Genomic DNA, 16,970 nt, shown 5'->3' on the forward strand with positions numbered 1-16,970 from the left:
GGTTTCTTGACTGCTGCTTGAGTTTTAAATACTGTTAAATTCAGTTGTTTTCCACCTTTCCTTCTGTACTTCCTTCATGGAAAGGATTAAATACCCATAATTTACCATAATTTCTATGAAATGCTGAAATCTCGTTGGTTCAAAGAGTTGCTGTGTTCAGGAGATGTTTTCAAAGGAACTTGAGCTTGTTTTGGACAAAGTGACAGAACTAGTGACAAGACTTTTTTTTGACATGTACTCAGTATAATCAGAAATTATTTTCCAAAGCTACATATGAAAGCATTTCAGCACAGAGGTCACATCTCATGTCATCCTGCTTGTAAATGGCTCATGTTCCATATTATACTAGAAAGAAAATGGAAGGCATTGTGAATGACAAAACAGAATTAGCTTGGGGTCAACCAAAGTAATGGAGTCAGTTTAGGGGGTTAATACATAATTCATGTGACTTCTTCACTCATCCTGACCTTTTTTGGGCAGCAACTCTTCCTGCTGAGGATTGTTACCATGGCGCTGGTTGCCCGAGGATGTGGAAGTTGTCAACAAAGAGGCTTTTTGTCACTTGTGTTTTTTTCTGAAGGATAGAAAATGTAATTGTTTGACAAAAATTGCTTAACTTTACTCCTCCCTGAATGACTGGTGACAGCAACCTTTTGCTATGTAAGCACACATACAGAGTTTAACAAATTTAATAGACCACCACCTAGTCCAATATTTATGCCACAGCTGATGTAAATTAACATTATTGGAAATTGAAAAAATATTTTATGTTTCTGTTTTCCATCTTGCATCTGGATCTCTTCTAAAAAAAAAATGTCAGGCATATCGTTTCTTGGCTTTGTAAGTGATGGAGGAGCTGCTGTGATTGGCCAGTAGAGAGGAGCTGCTGCAGTTGTGGGTGAAAAGATGATACAACTGATCAGATAGCACTAAGTTGATGGGGGGTTTAATTCTGTCATGTTAACGACTTGAATCTGTTTTTCAACAGATTTGACAATGGCCCACTTATCACCTCTCCCACCCCCCAGGTTCCATCAACCCCCCCTCCAGTTGCTGCTCCAAACCCCCCAGGGTTGACAATGCCATTGTCACCTGAGCTCTCCTCTCACCACAACCTTGCTTCACCCCTATCCACACATCTACCCACAACCGAACCAGCCCCACCCCCCTCTCCAGCCCAGCCTCACACCTACTTCACAGCTGATCAGGTGAGAAGTCAGCTCAAGAGGACGAAGGCAAGGAAGGCAGCAGGTCCGGATGGAATCTGCTCCAGACTACTTAGGAACTGTGCAGACCAGCTCTGTCAGGGGCCCTGTACATCTTCAACCTGAGCCTGAGCCTGGAGAGGGTTCCTGAACTGTGGAAGACTTCCTGTGTGGTTCCGGTGCCAAAAATCGCACACCCCAAGGAGCTCAACCACTTCAGGCCTGTGGCCTTGACTTCTCATTTGACCATGGAAAGGCTCATCCTGCACCACCTTCGACCACTGGTGGGTTCAGTGATGGACCCCCTGCAGTTCGCCTACCGTTCTAGAATTGGGGTGGATGACGCTGTCATCTGCCTGTTACACCAATCCCTCTCTCACCTAGAGCAGGCGGGGAGCACTGTGAGGATCATGTTTTTTGACTTCCCCAGTGCTTTCAACACCATCCAACCTGCACTACTGAGAGGGAAGCTGGAGGGAGCCGGAGTAGGTCAACGGCTAACTGCATGGACCATCGACTACCTTACCAACAGACCACAGTATGTGAGGCTCCATGACTGTGTGTCCGAGGTGGTAATCTGTAGCACGGGGGCACCACAGGGCACGGTTCTCTCACCTTTCCTGTTCAGCCTTTACACTTCAGACTTCTGTTATAATTCGGACGATTGCCATCTAGAGAAGTTCTCAGATGATACAGCCATCATTGGATGCGTATCAGACGGGAATGATCAGGAATACAGGGGGGTCATCAGTGACTTTGTTGGCTGGTGTGAGACCAACGAACTCCAAATCAACGCTGGCAAGACAAAGGAGATGATCATAGACTTCAGGAGGAAGTCACCCCCTACAACACCGGTGAGCATCCAAGGGAAAGACATTGAGATAGTGGACTCTTATAAGTACCTGGGTGTTCACCTTAACAATAAACTGGACTGGACTACAAATACAGACATCCTGTATAAGAAGGGCCAGAGTCAAATCTACCTGCTCAGGAGACTGAGGTCCTTCGGAGTCTGCAGGACTCTATTAAGGACATTCTATGACACTGTGGTAGCATCTGCCCTTTTCTATGCAGTGGCCTGCTGGGGGAGTGGATGCACGGACAGGGACAGGAGCAGGATTGACAAACTGGTGCAGAGGTCTAGCTCCGTGCTGGGATGTCCTCTGGAGTCTGTGGAGATGGTTGACAAGAGGAGGATGTTAGTAAAGCTGACATCCATCATGAACAACCCACATCACCCACTGCATGAGTATGTGAGTGTGCTGAGCAGCTCCTTTAGTCAGAGACTGAAACACCCTCGCTGCAGGAAGGAGCGCTTTCGCAGATCATTCATCCCAACAGCAGTTAGACTCTATAACTCCTCAATCACGATGTCATGACTCACTGGACACTGTGAACATCCATGTTCACCACTTCATGCATAATGGACCTTCTATGTGTATGGACATGTGCAGGTATAAATATATGTATGTATATGTATACATATGTATATTTAGTGTGTACGTGTCTATACATAGGAATAGTAGTGGTACAATAGTTATGTTAAGCTATATAGTTTGTCTTGCATATTTCCACAACCATATCCATAATCACAGCTTAGCTTAGCTTAGCTTAGCTTTAAACCTTTTAGGTTGTTTTTGACAACAAGTGCCTGAAGTGGAAAGCGTGGGACTGGAAATACTGAGAATAATAATTGAACTAACCCTAACATAATATAATATTCAAACGTTAATCTAACACACTAACACGGTGCCATTAATAGCTGCAATTTGACAAACATAAGCAATTGCACCAATCAAGGAAGTTTAAAAAAAAAAAGTCTGTGTGTGTGCACTGTTGAGAAACTACAGGGAGCAATGTTTTCATTATGTACTGATCTCTGTTTAAAACCCCAAAACACTGTAAAAAAAAAAAGAAAAGAGCAAGACTTATCCTTGTATGCATCTTGCGTCGGGATTCTCCTCCCCACTCCCTCTGGCTCTCCATTAACTTCACTTCAGCTCTATTTAATCAAAATATCAGTATTATTGCAGAGCACAAATATGCAGGGCTTGACTGCAAACACTCAGAATGAGGACTGAGTAAAGAACAATAGGACTGAGTAAAGAACAATAGGACAGAGTCCTATTGTTGTGAAATTGGCACTGTGTTCACAGCTTTGAGACATCCAGCCAGTTGTGCACTCCTTCTGATAACATCTCCCCTGCTCAGTCCAAATAAATAAAGACTCCTAGCGACAACTATAACACACACATTGGGTTCAAAAAAATACTTTTCTTTGTTGATTTTAGTGTTATTTACTGTAAGTTGCTTGCTGCAACCCTTAGTAACTGGTATTTGTGTGATTGTATCCTGACCTGGAGAGTTAAAAGATATATCAGATGAGTTGACTATCTGCATAGACAGTCTCTGACATATGTCCAGGTATTTCTGTAGTTAAAAGACGTGCAAAATTTGTGACACCAAAATCAGACAGGCTTTCATTTTGGCTGATATTCATTATCGCCCAGTAGTATGTTCAAGCTGTGCAATGAATCGGATTAAAAAACTGCAAATGGTACAAAATAAAACGCCATGTATTGTCCTTTGTTATGGGCATACAAAAAAAACTGTAATGATGCCTAAACATCTTGGCTGGTTAACTGGTTAATTAGTTTACTCTTGTATTTATGAAAAATATTATTGCTTTAATACCCAATTATTTTGTACAGAAATGCACATTATAGCATAGAGGGATATGATTATTCTAGCCCCAAACTAATAACCCAGGAAACCCAAAAAACTTTATTTTTGTTTAAGAAAAGGAAACATAGTTTTTCAAATGGTATCTATTTGCTATGACTTTTTTAACTGCAGGTAGAAATTGTTAACATGAATTGCTATCACAATAAATGTATAATTGTCACAATGCTCATCCTGATACAGGGAATAATGTGTTGTAAGGAGCTGTTTTGTTTGTTTTACATAGGTTTTTGGTATGGTGTTGTATGCCTGTGTAGCTTGTTGTAGTTTCTTTTTTGGTGATGTGCATTGTTACAGTTAATGGGGATCAATGGCCCCTTCAATTAAAAAAACTCTACATATAGATTGAGGTGTACTGCCCCCTGTTGGCTTAAACTAAATATACAAGTAAAAAAATCTAAATCTTTTCATTTTTTATAGAATGGAAGTGTAGGAAGAGTGAGGAAGGACAAACAAATCCTCTTTGTTGCTGTGTATGTTTTGAATTAGTTTGAGGTTTTCGCTTTCTTTTTTAAAACAGTCTTTTGTATAGACATTGACGTTACGGTTTTTCTCTGATGTTTGCATATTAGTGGCTAGTGTTCGTCTGTGGTATGTCTCCAAAGAGAAGGTAAACTGCACTCTTAGAAATTTTTATTGTCTTACGATTCACATAAAATGGCGTTAACTTCATGGCCTTCCTGTATGTTGCCTTCCTGTCATCTTGAACTCATCAATCCATGCTTCTCTGAATTAAGCAAGGCATTTTCTCTCAGACAACTCAGATCAGCAGTTTCTGAAATACTCAGACTGGCCTGTCTGGCACCATCACATTCAGAGTCACTTAAATCACCCCTCTTCTCCATTCTGCTTCTCAGTTCACACTGAGCATTGAGTGCCTAAATGCACTGAGTGGCTCCCACGTGGTTGGCTGAGTTAGATATTTACATTAATGAGCAGTTGAAAAGGTGTACCTAATGAAGTGGCCAGTGTTTATATGCTATTCCTGCTTTGAGTAAAACTGTATGCTGGGAAATCAGAATCAGAAATACTTTATTAATGCCTATTGTCGTGCAGACATCCGGGGCTCTAGGAAACTTGTTAGAGTAGAAAAGCACTATATAGGAACCAGTCCAAAGTGCTCTATACAACATTAATATATTCTCACCGATTCATACAAGCATTCATAGGAGAATCAAACATTCACACACATTCCATCAGAGAGCAACTTGGGGTTAGTATCTTTCCCAGGGATATTTGGCATGTGTACTGTAACAGCCAGGGATCGAACCACCAACCGCCCGAGTAGTAGATGATCTGCTCTACCTCCTAAGCTTGACCCAGGTCGATTAATTAGTAAGATACAACATATAATTAATGTGTAAAAACCATGGCAGATAGTTGATATGAAAGTTAAAGCACTAATTTACAGTTAAAGTGCAACTATGTTATGTAGAGTGAATGCAGTATTTTCTCCACACGAATATCGCATTAAGAACACCCCGCTGTCACTGATTCAAAAGCAAAACAAACAAAACTGGCAGCCTAAGCTGTCTCCTGTGTATCTCACCTAAATTTGAAATGAAACATAAAAGCTGTTGCATATTGAAGACATTTTTTTGAGACACCCGCAGCATTTTCAGAAGATTTTAATATTGCAATTTGCATTTCAAAGACACTGAGAGTCAAAAAAGGGATAGGCCACCCACAGAGATAGCAAAGGCAGAGCTGTAGGTTAAACAGACTCTCCTCGAGTTTCTCAAAAGGGGTGCACGGACAGAAAAGGAGCCATGGGAAAAATAGACTCGGGTTGTTTCTTGTGCTTAACCTCACATCTCCCACAGACATATACATTTAGCACACGAAAATATGACCAATCACTTGACAGGTTCTTGCTGCTCAGCGAATTTCACAATGTTAGCACTTTGTCATGTCAGCCTATATTTACATACAGCATCAACAAAATTGCTTAATGGAGTACCAGATGGATTTACCTCAGAAAAATGCACAGAAAAGCTCAAACATTCAGATACTTTCAAAAGACTCAAACTCCACTGGACAGTTTTTATTTAAAACATTCTGCTTCCTCATTTTTACCACTGTGCCAAAACAAACCAATGGAATCTAAAAGATGTCAAAGAAGTAGACGTAGATATAATGGGCTGTTTTTGTTTCTCTGGCATTAGACAGGCACTGAAGCACCACATTAGTATATTGTGGTTTTTGCCATTACAGGACTCAGGATTAATGATGAACTTCTATTACTTCCCTGTATGGTGACTGTGCATCGTAAAATTATACTGCAGTTACATTTGAAGACCACACTTCATGTCTTTAAAAAGTACATATGGCACTAATTTGTGTAAAACTCTAGTCTAAAATACAAATAAAGCAGTAAACATGCTCTTCGGTATTACAGGTTCTTGGTAAAAGGCTTAGTTGTGTGCTTGTTAATGTGCAGCCACTTTAGCAAAATGCTTTTTGCTGTCTACAGACAAAAGGCAGACTCTAGTTATGTTACATCCATGTTCACTGCAGTTACACGACCTTTTGAGGTACAAAACGTTAAAGTTTAAGAATCTTTTGCGATTCTGCTACGTCTGTTGAACTTCTGCCTCAGTCCATATTTTAAAAAAACAAACTAAAACCGATGTATCGTCACCTCAGCCTTTGGTGCATAACTTTATGCCCTCTGCATTATGGTTGATGTGATTCATTCATTCATTCATTTTCAGACACAGTTTCCATTGGAAAAAGCATCACAATCGTGATGGCCATGTAGCTCGAGGAGAATGAAAAACAGTTTCAGTATCACCTCTAATCTCAGAAGTCATCAAAATGAAAGAATGTATGTGTACAATTAACTACAACATAAAACAAATATTAACATTCCTGCCATCTTCTCCAAATAAAAGAAAGGAATGTCATTGTCAATACATAAATACATTTACAATAGCTACAACTTTTAAAAATATTATGTGGTCAATCCAAAATAACACAAACATTTAAAGTACAATATTATACAACAAAACTAAAATCGGACTCTGAAACAACACTTCATGACGAAGAAATGATCATACATGTTGTGAAATATACATTATTAATCTAGCTTTTTCATTTACAATTCTCATCGACTGACATACCATATATTACAGCGAGAAAGGAGCTGGAGTTAATGGTAGGACAAGTGCATAGCAAAATAGAAGATTATTTTAACCAAGTTAAAGAAAAGCATAAAACTGACAAACTGGCTTTAGAAAACAACATTTAAAAACCATGTTTAAGGCAAATCTCATCATTTAAAATTGGCATAGTCTGAGAAAATGTCAACAAAGTCTTGTACCACCCTGTAGCAGAAGTCATATTGTTCCTGTGGGACGGGAATAAAAACAAAAAGACAGATGGTTAAAGACGGACACATAATTGCCTACAAAATCAGCAACATTCAAGGTAAAGCAAGACATTTTTCTGGTGCTTTTAAATATTTGGGACCCGCTTACCACTGTTTGGACCATGTGAGGCCTCTGCATGCGTAAACTCTTCACAGTTTGAAACACGTCCAGCAGGCCTTCTGCCTTGACTCGCTCCAATATATTGCTCAGTGCAATGAACGTACCTGTTCGCCCTGCACCAGCACTGCAGGACACACAAAGCACGAACAGTGTTTGCAATGCAAAAATATTTCTATATTTTATATTGTCAGATATAAAAGAAGACAACAAATGTGACAAGATAAGTGTATATAATATTTATATGAATATAGTTGTATGTGTTGTACCTGCAGTGTACAACAATGGGGTGGTTCCCAGACTGCTGCTGCTGTTTCTGCACTGCGGCGATAATGTCGATCATGCCTTTCCCCTCGGCCGGGATTCCGATCTCTGGCCAGCCGTGGAAGTGGAAGTGCCTGATCATCCTTGTCTGCTTCTCCTTTGAGAGGAAACCCACAGGCGGATGAGAGATCATAATATCGTTCAAATATGATTTAGCACCATATGAAAGCGTAATGGCAAGTGTGACGTCAGTACAGGTTAAACGTGCAGCAGACGAGTGGTGGACATATGGGTGAGGCCCAGAGAGGCAGGAATGTACTACAAAGCCTCTGAGAGGTGATGCGGGTCGAATTAAATAAAATATATGAGATGGGAGGCTCCTGCTTGATAACCCTAAATGCTTCCTATCCTCATTTTTTCCCTCTGGCAGCCCGGAGAGCTCGATATACTCACTTAGAGATTTGTTGTTGTTGGACAATTGTGTTAGATCCTGTCTAGCTTTACAAAGATAAAAATACTTTTAACTTTCTAAAAAAAAAAAAAAAAAAAAAAAATCCTGCTTTTAACTCATCTTTTAACTGACACTGTACTAAGCAACTAATCTGTCATTTCAACTTGTTGATATCTTTATACCATTTTCACTAATATCTGTAGTTTAAACGATTTGAAAATCATTGCAATACTGCAATTTAAAAAAATATATAGTACACCCTTATTCAGTTGTAAGGTTTTATGTATCAGGACATAGGAAAAAAAAAACAACTTTTTCATAAGAGGTCTAAAAAATCGGGTAAATACAAGCATACATCACAAAACATCAGCAGGGATCTTAGGTAACTGCTCCTGGGAAGCACTATAAGTTCACTGACAAACACTAAACTGCAGTGAGAGAGATTGCTGCTATTATTGGTTTTAGCATTTAAAACACTTGTTAATGAAGCGAGACAATACATAGTTTGTCCACCAGAGGGTACACGCGTATTCTCTGTAATTCATGACTTGATGTGTTAATAAAACAGTATTATTTTTAAACTGCATCACTATACCGTCTTAGTAAGGACTAATGAATAAGGGATGTGAAACAAATGTGTTTTGCGTGTGTAAAAGGTAAAAAATTATCATCAGATATATTGACTTTCTTTAAAAAAGGAAAATAAACAAAATCATCATCGTATCTATCAGTCGAACTTTAGATCAGAACATTCAACACAGCCACCGATCTTCCCACCAGTGGATCTCCCAGCAAATTCATAACATGAGGACATCTGCCCCAAAGCTAAAGCTGGAGCCACATTAGCTCATGCACAGCAATATTCTAAAAGTGATTGGCTTAAAAATTCATACAGAAAGTGTAGGACTGATGACTAAGAATCATTCTGAAAATGATTCTTAGTTTTCTTACAGACTGTTTCTGCAGTTTGGCTTGGTTTTCTTTAAATGATGTAGTGTAAATGCATCACGTTGTAGTGTTCATCTGGGGTCCTATTTGCCTAATTTTAAGACGTGCTAATGGCCAGATGCTTTTAATTTATTTATTTTTTTATGTTCTACCCTGATCGTGAAATTGCAGAATTGAAAGCGTGTACCTTCTTTTTCAAATAAGTGCATGCCTTTGTGCACATTCTACATTTTGGGGGGTAAATTTAGGAGGGAATGGGGTGGTTCTGTTTTTATTTGATACTTTATTGTTTAATTTGGCGAGAATTCAGAACTTGTAATGGAGTTATTTTATGTTGTGTTGTGAAAATGGAAACAATCTCACTTGTTCAATTTTCATATTATAAAAAACAACTATTTTATATAAAGGAACTGCATGAAGGATCAATAAAAGCCTTTATAACACGATAACTGATAAAGACGCAGTGCAGGCATGTTACATTTGCCTGTATTGATAGGACAGGCTTAATTTGCTTACCGGAACAAAGGTGAGTACCAAGTCTCGTAGGCTAAAGGTTTCACACAGGGTGTCTCCCTTTAGCTCTACCGTGTAGTCTCCATAGGTGACTGAGTCCTCTGTCGGCCAGTATTGGCAACATTTGTCCTGCAAAACAGATGAAAATGTGTTTACTCACAGCGATGAATAAAACAAACTGCAGTTTAACAAGTTAAATACTTCATAAATATGAACTTAAATAAATGTACAGTTTTGTGACAAAGGCAGGAAATCAGAACTGGGACGTTTTATGTTGTGTATTTGTTGTGTTTATTAAAGCCATCAATCATAGCTGGCTTGCAGCGCTCAGTTACTGCAGCTTACCTGCTCCCTCTCCTGGAGCTCAGTGAGCATGACTATGGAGTGACATTTCCACTCCCACACCATTCTCCAAAAATCCTCCACTGTGTGCTGCAGAGGGCCCTGTGTGGCGATGTAGTAGTCCTTGTGTCTGTAGCCCTGAGTCACATCAAAATATAAAAGACTTTATCAGTATAATATAAAGCTTCATCGGTACAATTATTTGTGTTAACACAAAAACCTTAAAACCTCAGAAAGAAGAAATTAGGAAATAAAATATGCTCACATCTATAAAAGAGGCATTGACATAATCTGTGTACTCTTGACCTCTTCTCATGGAAAGAATTACTCTGTTGAAGTCATCTGAAATGGAAACAGTACATCATAAACACGTAGATTAAAGCAGCTCGAAAACACGTTGAAATTAGGAGTATGGTATAGTAAGTACTGCAAGGGACAGGATTAGAAAAAACATTCTAGCTGCAGCTGCAGGCAACGTAATCTGCAGCTCGAAATTTGACATAAGTTGGTTATTTGTATGGATTTCATCTTACTTACAGGGAATAATTTGCAGAACTCTGTTCTTCTTCATGTTGGCTGGGAGGTTTCCTGTTCTCATGTTCTCTTTCATTATGCGCATGTTGGTCAGTTTCTAAACAGGGATCAAGCAAGGAAAATCTAAATGTTACAACTTTGGCTTTTGAATCACAATAGGGGAAAAAAAAGAAGCTACAATATTAATGATAAATCATAATGACTGTTTTGTAGCACAATTGAGTACTCGTACAGTAATGGAGGAATGTATACAAGTCAGGTTTGACTTGTGCAGTGGTGTGCCGATTTCTTATTTTCGTTTATGTATTTTCAGATCTAACCAACTTTCATTTAGACAAAAATAACCAAAGGAAATAAAAAGGCAGTTTTACATCATGAATTCATTTATTAAGAGGAAACCAGCTATCTATGCGTACCCATCTTGTCTAAACCTAATAACAGAGTTTTGACACCCTTGGCAAAAAAAACTGCAGACAACCAGTTGTCTGCAGAGTTGTTCTTCTTTGCTGATTTTGAAGACGAGTGGTTTCAGATCATCAAAATGTGTTTGAGCTGTTTGATTTGAAACGTGACAAATATGCAAGAAAAAAAAATAGAAATGGGGAAGAAGGTAAGTACCTTTTGACTGCACTATATGTTCTTTGAAGTGATATGACTGAAGGAGGTTGAAAAATCTAGATTTTTTTTGCATTGATTATTAGTGTATATTTTTAGTGCCTGTGTGGGCAGGTTCCTATTTCCCAGAAATTTCACATGCTTCATAACATTTATTAAGTGTTTCAACCGACAAATGAAAACCTTAATAAGTTAAAATGACTAATAAAGAAACAACTGCACTTTCGTTAGGATATCTTTAGAGATTTCTAAGTTTAGTCTGTAATATTGTGTGAGAGTTTGTTAGATGGGAGCCTTTATGGGTCTAAATGTAAAAAGAGGTTCTACCTTAAACTCTTCCTCCAGGCCAATCCGATCACCATCATTAAAGGTGTTGTGTAGTTTCTGCAGATGACCTTCCAGAGATGAAACATCCAGTTCTGTGTCTCCATAGAGGTAGTATTCAAGCAAGGCCTGATAGACGAATGAGTACTGCATCTGGAGGGAAAATACACACAGATAAATAACACACACTATGCACGGGCATATTTTCAGATGATTTACTGTAAAGGATAATTCGCATGTCCCACACACATGCCAGGTGTTAGCATTACGTCATGTGGCTAACATAATCCCTCTCCAACTCACATCTGTCTGGATGAGTTGCGAGCGCTGCTCTCGTATCTTGGAGACAAACCCAAACACGTCAATTTTCTGCTCTGCGTGCATCATTTCAATCATGGCATCTATTACAATGAAGGTTCCCGTCCTCCCAACACCAGCACTGGAGATGGAAAACAAATGACACACTGAGCTGAGTGAACCATAATCCTCAGCTGACACTAGCATGTTAACAGACATCAGGAGGGAACAAAGCAACATCTGTGCTTGTAAACACATGTATTGCTATAGTCACTCCAAATGTTTCCATCTTTAGCAGACAGATTGCTTGCCCACACACATACAAAGGGGATGTTTAAGCATAATACATTGATCTCCATAGAAACAAATTGGATAATTAAAACCATTAGGAGTAAACAGCAAAATACTGAACATTAGGCCACATTAGCTCAGCTCTTGCATACCTGCAGTGGACCACAATGGGCCCAGCGAAGTCGGGATTTACTGACTTGACCTTTTTGAGAAACTTGAGCATTCCAATTGGGGAGAAAGGAACTCCAAAGTCAGGCCAGCTGGTGAAATGGAGCTGGGTGACGAGGCGGGGAGTCTTAGCGGCATCACTGGCCTGCTAAATAGACACAAGAGGCGGGGGAGAAGCCATTATCTCTAGTTGGTTGAGCATTCTGTTGAAGATCATTATCAACCCTGTAAAGTCTTTCTACCAAACCACCCAGGGAAGCAAAAACAAACCCAATAATTGTTCCTCTAAGACAAATTTGGACCAAAGTGGTCCGACTGTTTGACTTGGATTCATATTTGAATGTAACATCTAGTATTTAGTAGAGCCCAAAATTATATGTAGGTAAATCCGCCCCTACTACTGGAAGGAATGGCTTAATAAGAGTAGAGTTTTGGGGGATTTATATATTATAATGGTGCACTGAAATCCTTTGAAGATATTGTGCAGCAGTCTGGAGTAATTTTAGTTTTTCATATAGTTGCAGCTTTATCATTTTCTGTTGGGGATCTTTGGATCTCTTACACTGGCTCCAAAAGAAGTAGAATGTCTGGACAGAGTTCTACTAAGTTATGGGAAGCGTCATAAGGCTTCAGTGTATTACTGTGTTGTTTCAGCATATGGGTAACAGAACCATGTTACCCCTAAGAAGACTTGGGAAAACGGATGGGTGGTGATAAATACAACATAATGCTCTGATAATGGATGGATTCTGCTTTATTATGAGTGGTAAAACTTTGTTTAATTGTAGCCAAGTGTTATGTGTTATGCATTGAGTTTAAAGACTAGACAGGAAGCTGTTAAGAAATCGTGGTAACGCTAACCAGCGTCATAATGACAACTGATTTTATTCATAGTTCTGGATATATTTGCTAAAATTTTAAGCCAATTAAGACTAACTAGACTATCACAAAAAATTAACCACAATTTATAATTTATGCATACTATGCGCAATAATAACAGAGTCAATGGTCAAAACTTACATATTGCACACAGAACTTGCGTATGGTGTAATCCACCAGGACTGTGAAGTCATCGACCGCTACCCTCACATTTCCGTAAGTCCAACAACCCTGGTCTGGCCAGTACTGGTAACATTTGTCCTGCAGAGAGATCATATCCATTAATATTAGTATTCGCTTTTACTGATCTACATAGCAAAAATAATTCTCTGGCTTTTGCCATCTTAAATATAAAGCTGTGTCTTTGTAAGTGGTGCAGTGATGGAAATTAACACGATTAGCATGTTTTTGATGGCAGGAGAAAACCAAATCTCCCAGAGAAACCCGGTTCGAACCCAGGACCCTCTTTCTATAACCACGGAGGCGCTGTGCTGTAATGAATAAATGATCAAAGCAGCTGTCTGTGACACATCTAAAAGAGCTTCCTTTATTAAGACAAATGGGTAACTTGCATGCCTTCCGTCTGTAAGCAAGCAGTTTAGTATATGTGAGAGCTGAAACCACTCCATATCTATTTTTACTTGATTATGATACTACCTTGGAGGACTTTATCACATATTATATAACAGCTGATTTGAACACATTAACACCTTTTAATACTCCCCTGTTTTTATTGATCCTTTGTTAATAAAGTCGCCTTTGCTCACAGTAAAAACACTTTTAAGTACAGTGCTGTGAAAAAGTATTTACCTGCTTCCTGATTTTAGTGTTTTGCATATTTGCCACACTTCAGATCAAACAAATCTTTAATGTTAGACAACAATAATCCAAGTAAATACAAAATGCAGTTGTTTAAATAATGATTAAATCCTCATTCCATTTATTAAGGGAAAAAAGCTATAAAAACCTGCCTGACCACGTGTGAAAAAGTAATTGAATCAAAAAATACCTTAAATAGAACCTGTTTAATAAAATGTGGTACGCTGAAACCACCATGACAGCATCATGCTACGATCTAAAGAAACTCAAAGAACAAATACAAAATAAAGTCATTAGCCTATATCAGTCTGGAAAAGGTTACAAAGCCATTTCTAAGGCTTTGTGACTTCAGTGAACCATTATTCACAAGTGGAGAAAACTTGTAACAGTCATTAACCTTCCCAGAAGTGGGTGGCCTACCAAAAGTACACATCGCAGACTCGTCGAAGATGTCATAAAAAGATGCCGAGCAACATTTAAAGAACTGCAGGCCTCACTTGCTTCAGTTAAGGTCAGTGTTCAAGATGAGGGAAGATATAAGAAAGACACTAAGCAGTGCAAACCTTTTGTAAAGTGTGTGTACAGTTACATATTATATAAAAACAACGCAGGATAGCTTTTTTCCCCAAAAAAAACTACAAAACACAACAAATACAAAAAAAATACAAAACTACATTTTGTATTTAATCCGGTTATTTTTGTTTAATATGGAAATTTGTTTGATATGAAACATGTAAGTGCAACAATAAGAAAGTAAATAAGAAATCAGGAAATCAGGAACAGGGAAAATACTTTTTCCCTTAACTTGTAGCAGAGAAACAGGCGTCAGACAAGATAACATCATCTGACACCACCTTTGACCATAACCAATGAAATCTATATTTAAATGTGCTTCAGGGAAACTTTACTTTTCACTTCCCTTGTCCAAAATGCAGTTAGAGACGCGAGTTGGTGGGAGAAGCAAACACTGTAGTCATAGCTGTAGAGACCACATGACGACTGAAGCACTGGTTGTTATGAACAACGTTTAAAATCACTTACTTCTTTTCTTTCTTTCAGATTTGTCAACATAACAACGGTTGATACTTTCTGCTCCCAAATCATCCGCCAGAAATCTGCTACGGTGTCTTCTTTTGGACCTAACAGATCCCCCCCAAGAAAAAAATAAATTAAACCACAATTTAAAACTAGATATATAGAGAGATAATTATGTCATGTTTCTAAATGCCCTAAAGCTTACCTTGTGCGCCTATGAATTTGTTCTTTTCTGTGTAACCCTATTTTTTTTAAAAATAAAAAAAAAGGGTTAATAATCTTCACTGTTTTTCACCTGAATTTAAAGAATGGTAGAGATCAGACAAGTATTTAAATGCTCAAGAGTTCAAGCTCAAATTCACTATTTTGGCACAAAAAGGACTCACATCAATGTAAGAGGCATTCACATAGTCTGAACAGGGATTTCCCTCCAGCTCTGTTAACACCACTCTAGAATGATCATCTGCAATGAAAAATACCACAAATTTAGCAAAAATGTAACTTTTAAATCAGTTTACAATGTGCATCATTACTACATTATTAAAAATGATACTTTAAAAAATATATATATATTTTGAGAAATATACTTTTGCTTTCTTGGAGATGGCTGGATGAGAAGATTAAAGCATGTCTGTGCAGTCTAAAGCCACAATCAGCAGACTGTCTGACTAACTTGGCCTTAAGCCTTTAAACAAACAGTAACTTGCTGAAGGCTCTTCTGGTTTACTGTCATTTGTTTACACTATTTGTATATATTTACAGCAGACCCTTATTCCCTTAAACCTGGAGAAAGCTGAAAATACTGCACTCAGTGTATGTTCAAGTAATTCCCAATGTCATCGTTTTGGTATTTGGTCTCTGTTTAAGAAGGCCTGAAACAGTTTTCTCTCAGTGGAGTCTGTCTAAGTACAATGACCTGAGTGTTTTTGATGGAATTGGATGTTTTGGCTCTGCAGAGACAACGCAGCTGCTCGTTGATAGCGCAGAGACGTACTGTGATTACTGATCTGGAGAGCTAACCTAGCAAGGACTATATGAAACACTATGACATAAGAACCGAAGAAAGTAACCACCTTTGTTGTTACATGTCTGTTTACCACTTCCCCTTGAAATTAAGTAATTATTTATATTTTATACTATTCATCTGCGGCTCTTGGGCAAACCTGGTCTCATTATAAATTCTATAAAATCTGTATTTCACAAATCTGGCTTCAAACAATCACTAATCTGTCATTAACGTGGTCATAGCTCTGACTGTGTCAGCACAGCAGCCCCTCCAACCTGCTGTTCAAACTTTCAGCTTGCAAGGTGCAGCCAATCATAATACAGCTGGCGTAAAGCCTGAGTGGGGGTGGGGGGTGGAGCTACACCAAGGCCAAGCATAAGATGAGGATTATTCTGAAGAGTCCAAAAATAGAAATATGGCTCTGTAAAAGTATAGGAAGTATATATTTCAAGTCTTTGTGATAGGGTGACTAGAAGGTTTGTATTAAAATAAGTGGTAGCTCTTGCCTAGAAAGCAAATGAACATGTTTCCATGGAATTCAAACCATTTATTTAAGGTGAAGAACAGTTTAAAAAAACCTAAACCGTGATGCATTGTGAAAAGCAGCAGAAGGAAAAATGAACAGTGATGAAACTACTTCATTGCAAATGCGCACACAAACTCTTCAGAAGAATCTACTGTTGCAAGGGAAACAAGAGTATTTGAGGCATGTGACACATGGGACAGGAAGCTGTGAGCTTGTAGGTGTGACTCAGAAAACTGAACAGAAAGTATACTCACAGGGAAGGATGTTGGGGTATCTGTTCTTCTCCTTATTTTCTTCCTTGTTTGCCTCTTCATATGTCCCTTGGGGATTACCCCCTGGCAAGGACTGCAAAATAAAATGATGGTTTTGAATATACGCGCACATAATGAAAAATGATTCGTCAGCAGCTCGTGGCCAGTGCATTGTGTTCTGCTCTATGCAAGGCTTTGTTCAGTCTCAGTGTAGGCACTTCCTCTGCTGCCTACCATAAACAGTTCTCCATTAAAAGCTGAGAACTTTAGCT

General features: G+C 38.7%; 1 protein-coding gene across 7 annotated transcripts in view; it reads right to left on the reverse strand.

The window, feature by feature from the left end:
* Positions 1–5,558: 5,558 nt before the first annotated feature.
* The window catches only part of ptprea (protein tyrosine phosphatase receptor type Ea), a 58,072-nt gene continuing 46,660 nt past the window's right edge, over positions 5,559–16,970 (reverse strand). For 6 of the 7 annotated variants that reach the window (XM_039616514.1, XM_031750719.2, XM_039616515.1 and 3 more), the window contains 15 exons: positions 16,702–16,792; positions 15,302–15,378; positions 15,121–15,157; positions 14,922–15,019; positions 13,203–13,322; positions 12,167–12,330; positions 11,730–11,865; positions 11,430–11,579; positions 10,491–10,584; positions 10,219–10,295; positions 9,957–10,091; positions 9,615–9,740; positions 7,705–7,856; positions 7,427–7,562; positions 5,559–7,296 (listed from right to left, as the gene is read on the reverse strand). In XM_039616514.1, coding sequence (XP_039472448.1) covers positions 7,222–7,296; positions 7,427–7,562; positions 7,705–7,856; positions 9,615–9,740; positions 9,957–10,091; positions 10,219–10,295; positions 10,491–10,584; positions 11,430–11,579; positions 11,730–11,865; positions 12,167–12,330; positions 13,203–13,322; positions 14,922–15,019; positions 15,121–15,157; positions 15,302–15,378; positions 16,702–16,792 — 1,668 coding nt within the window. In that variant the 3' untranslated portion in view covers positions 5,559–7,221. The remainder of the gene's footprint in view (positions 7,297–7,426; positions 7,563–7,704; positions 7,857–9,614; positions 9,741–9,956; positions 10,092–10,218; positions 10,296–10,490; positions 10,585–11,429; positions 11,580–11,729; positions 11,866–12,166; positions 12,331–13,202; positions 13,323–14,921; positions 15,020–15,120; positions 15,158–15,301; positions 15,379–16,701; positions 16,793–16,970) is intronic. The other variant, XM_039616516.1, reaches the window with a different exon arrangement.

This window comes from Oreochromis aureus, linkage group 8 (genome assembly GCF_013358895.1).
Source record: "Oreochromis aureus strain Israel breed Guangdong linkage group 8, ZZ_aureus, whole genome shotgun sequence".
In the NCBI taxonomy this organism is placed as follows: domain Eukaryota; kingdom Metazoa; phylum Chordata; class Actinopteri; order Cichliformes; family Cichlidae; genus Oreochromis; species Oreochromis aureus.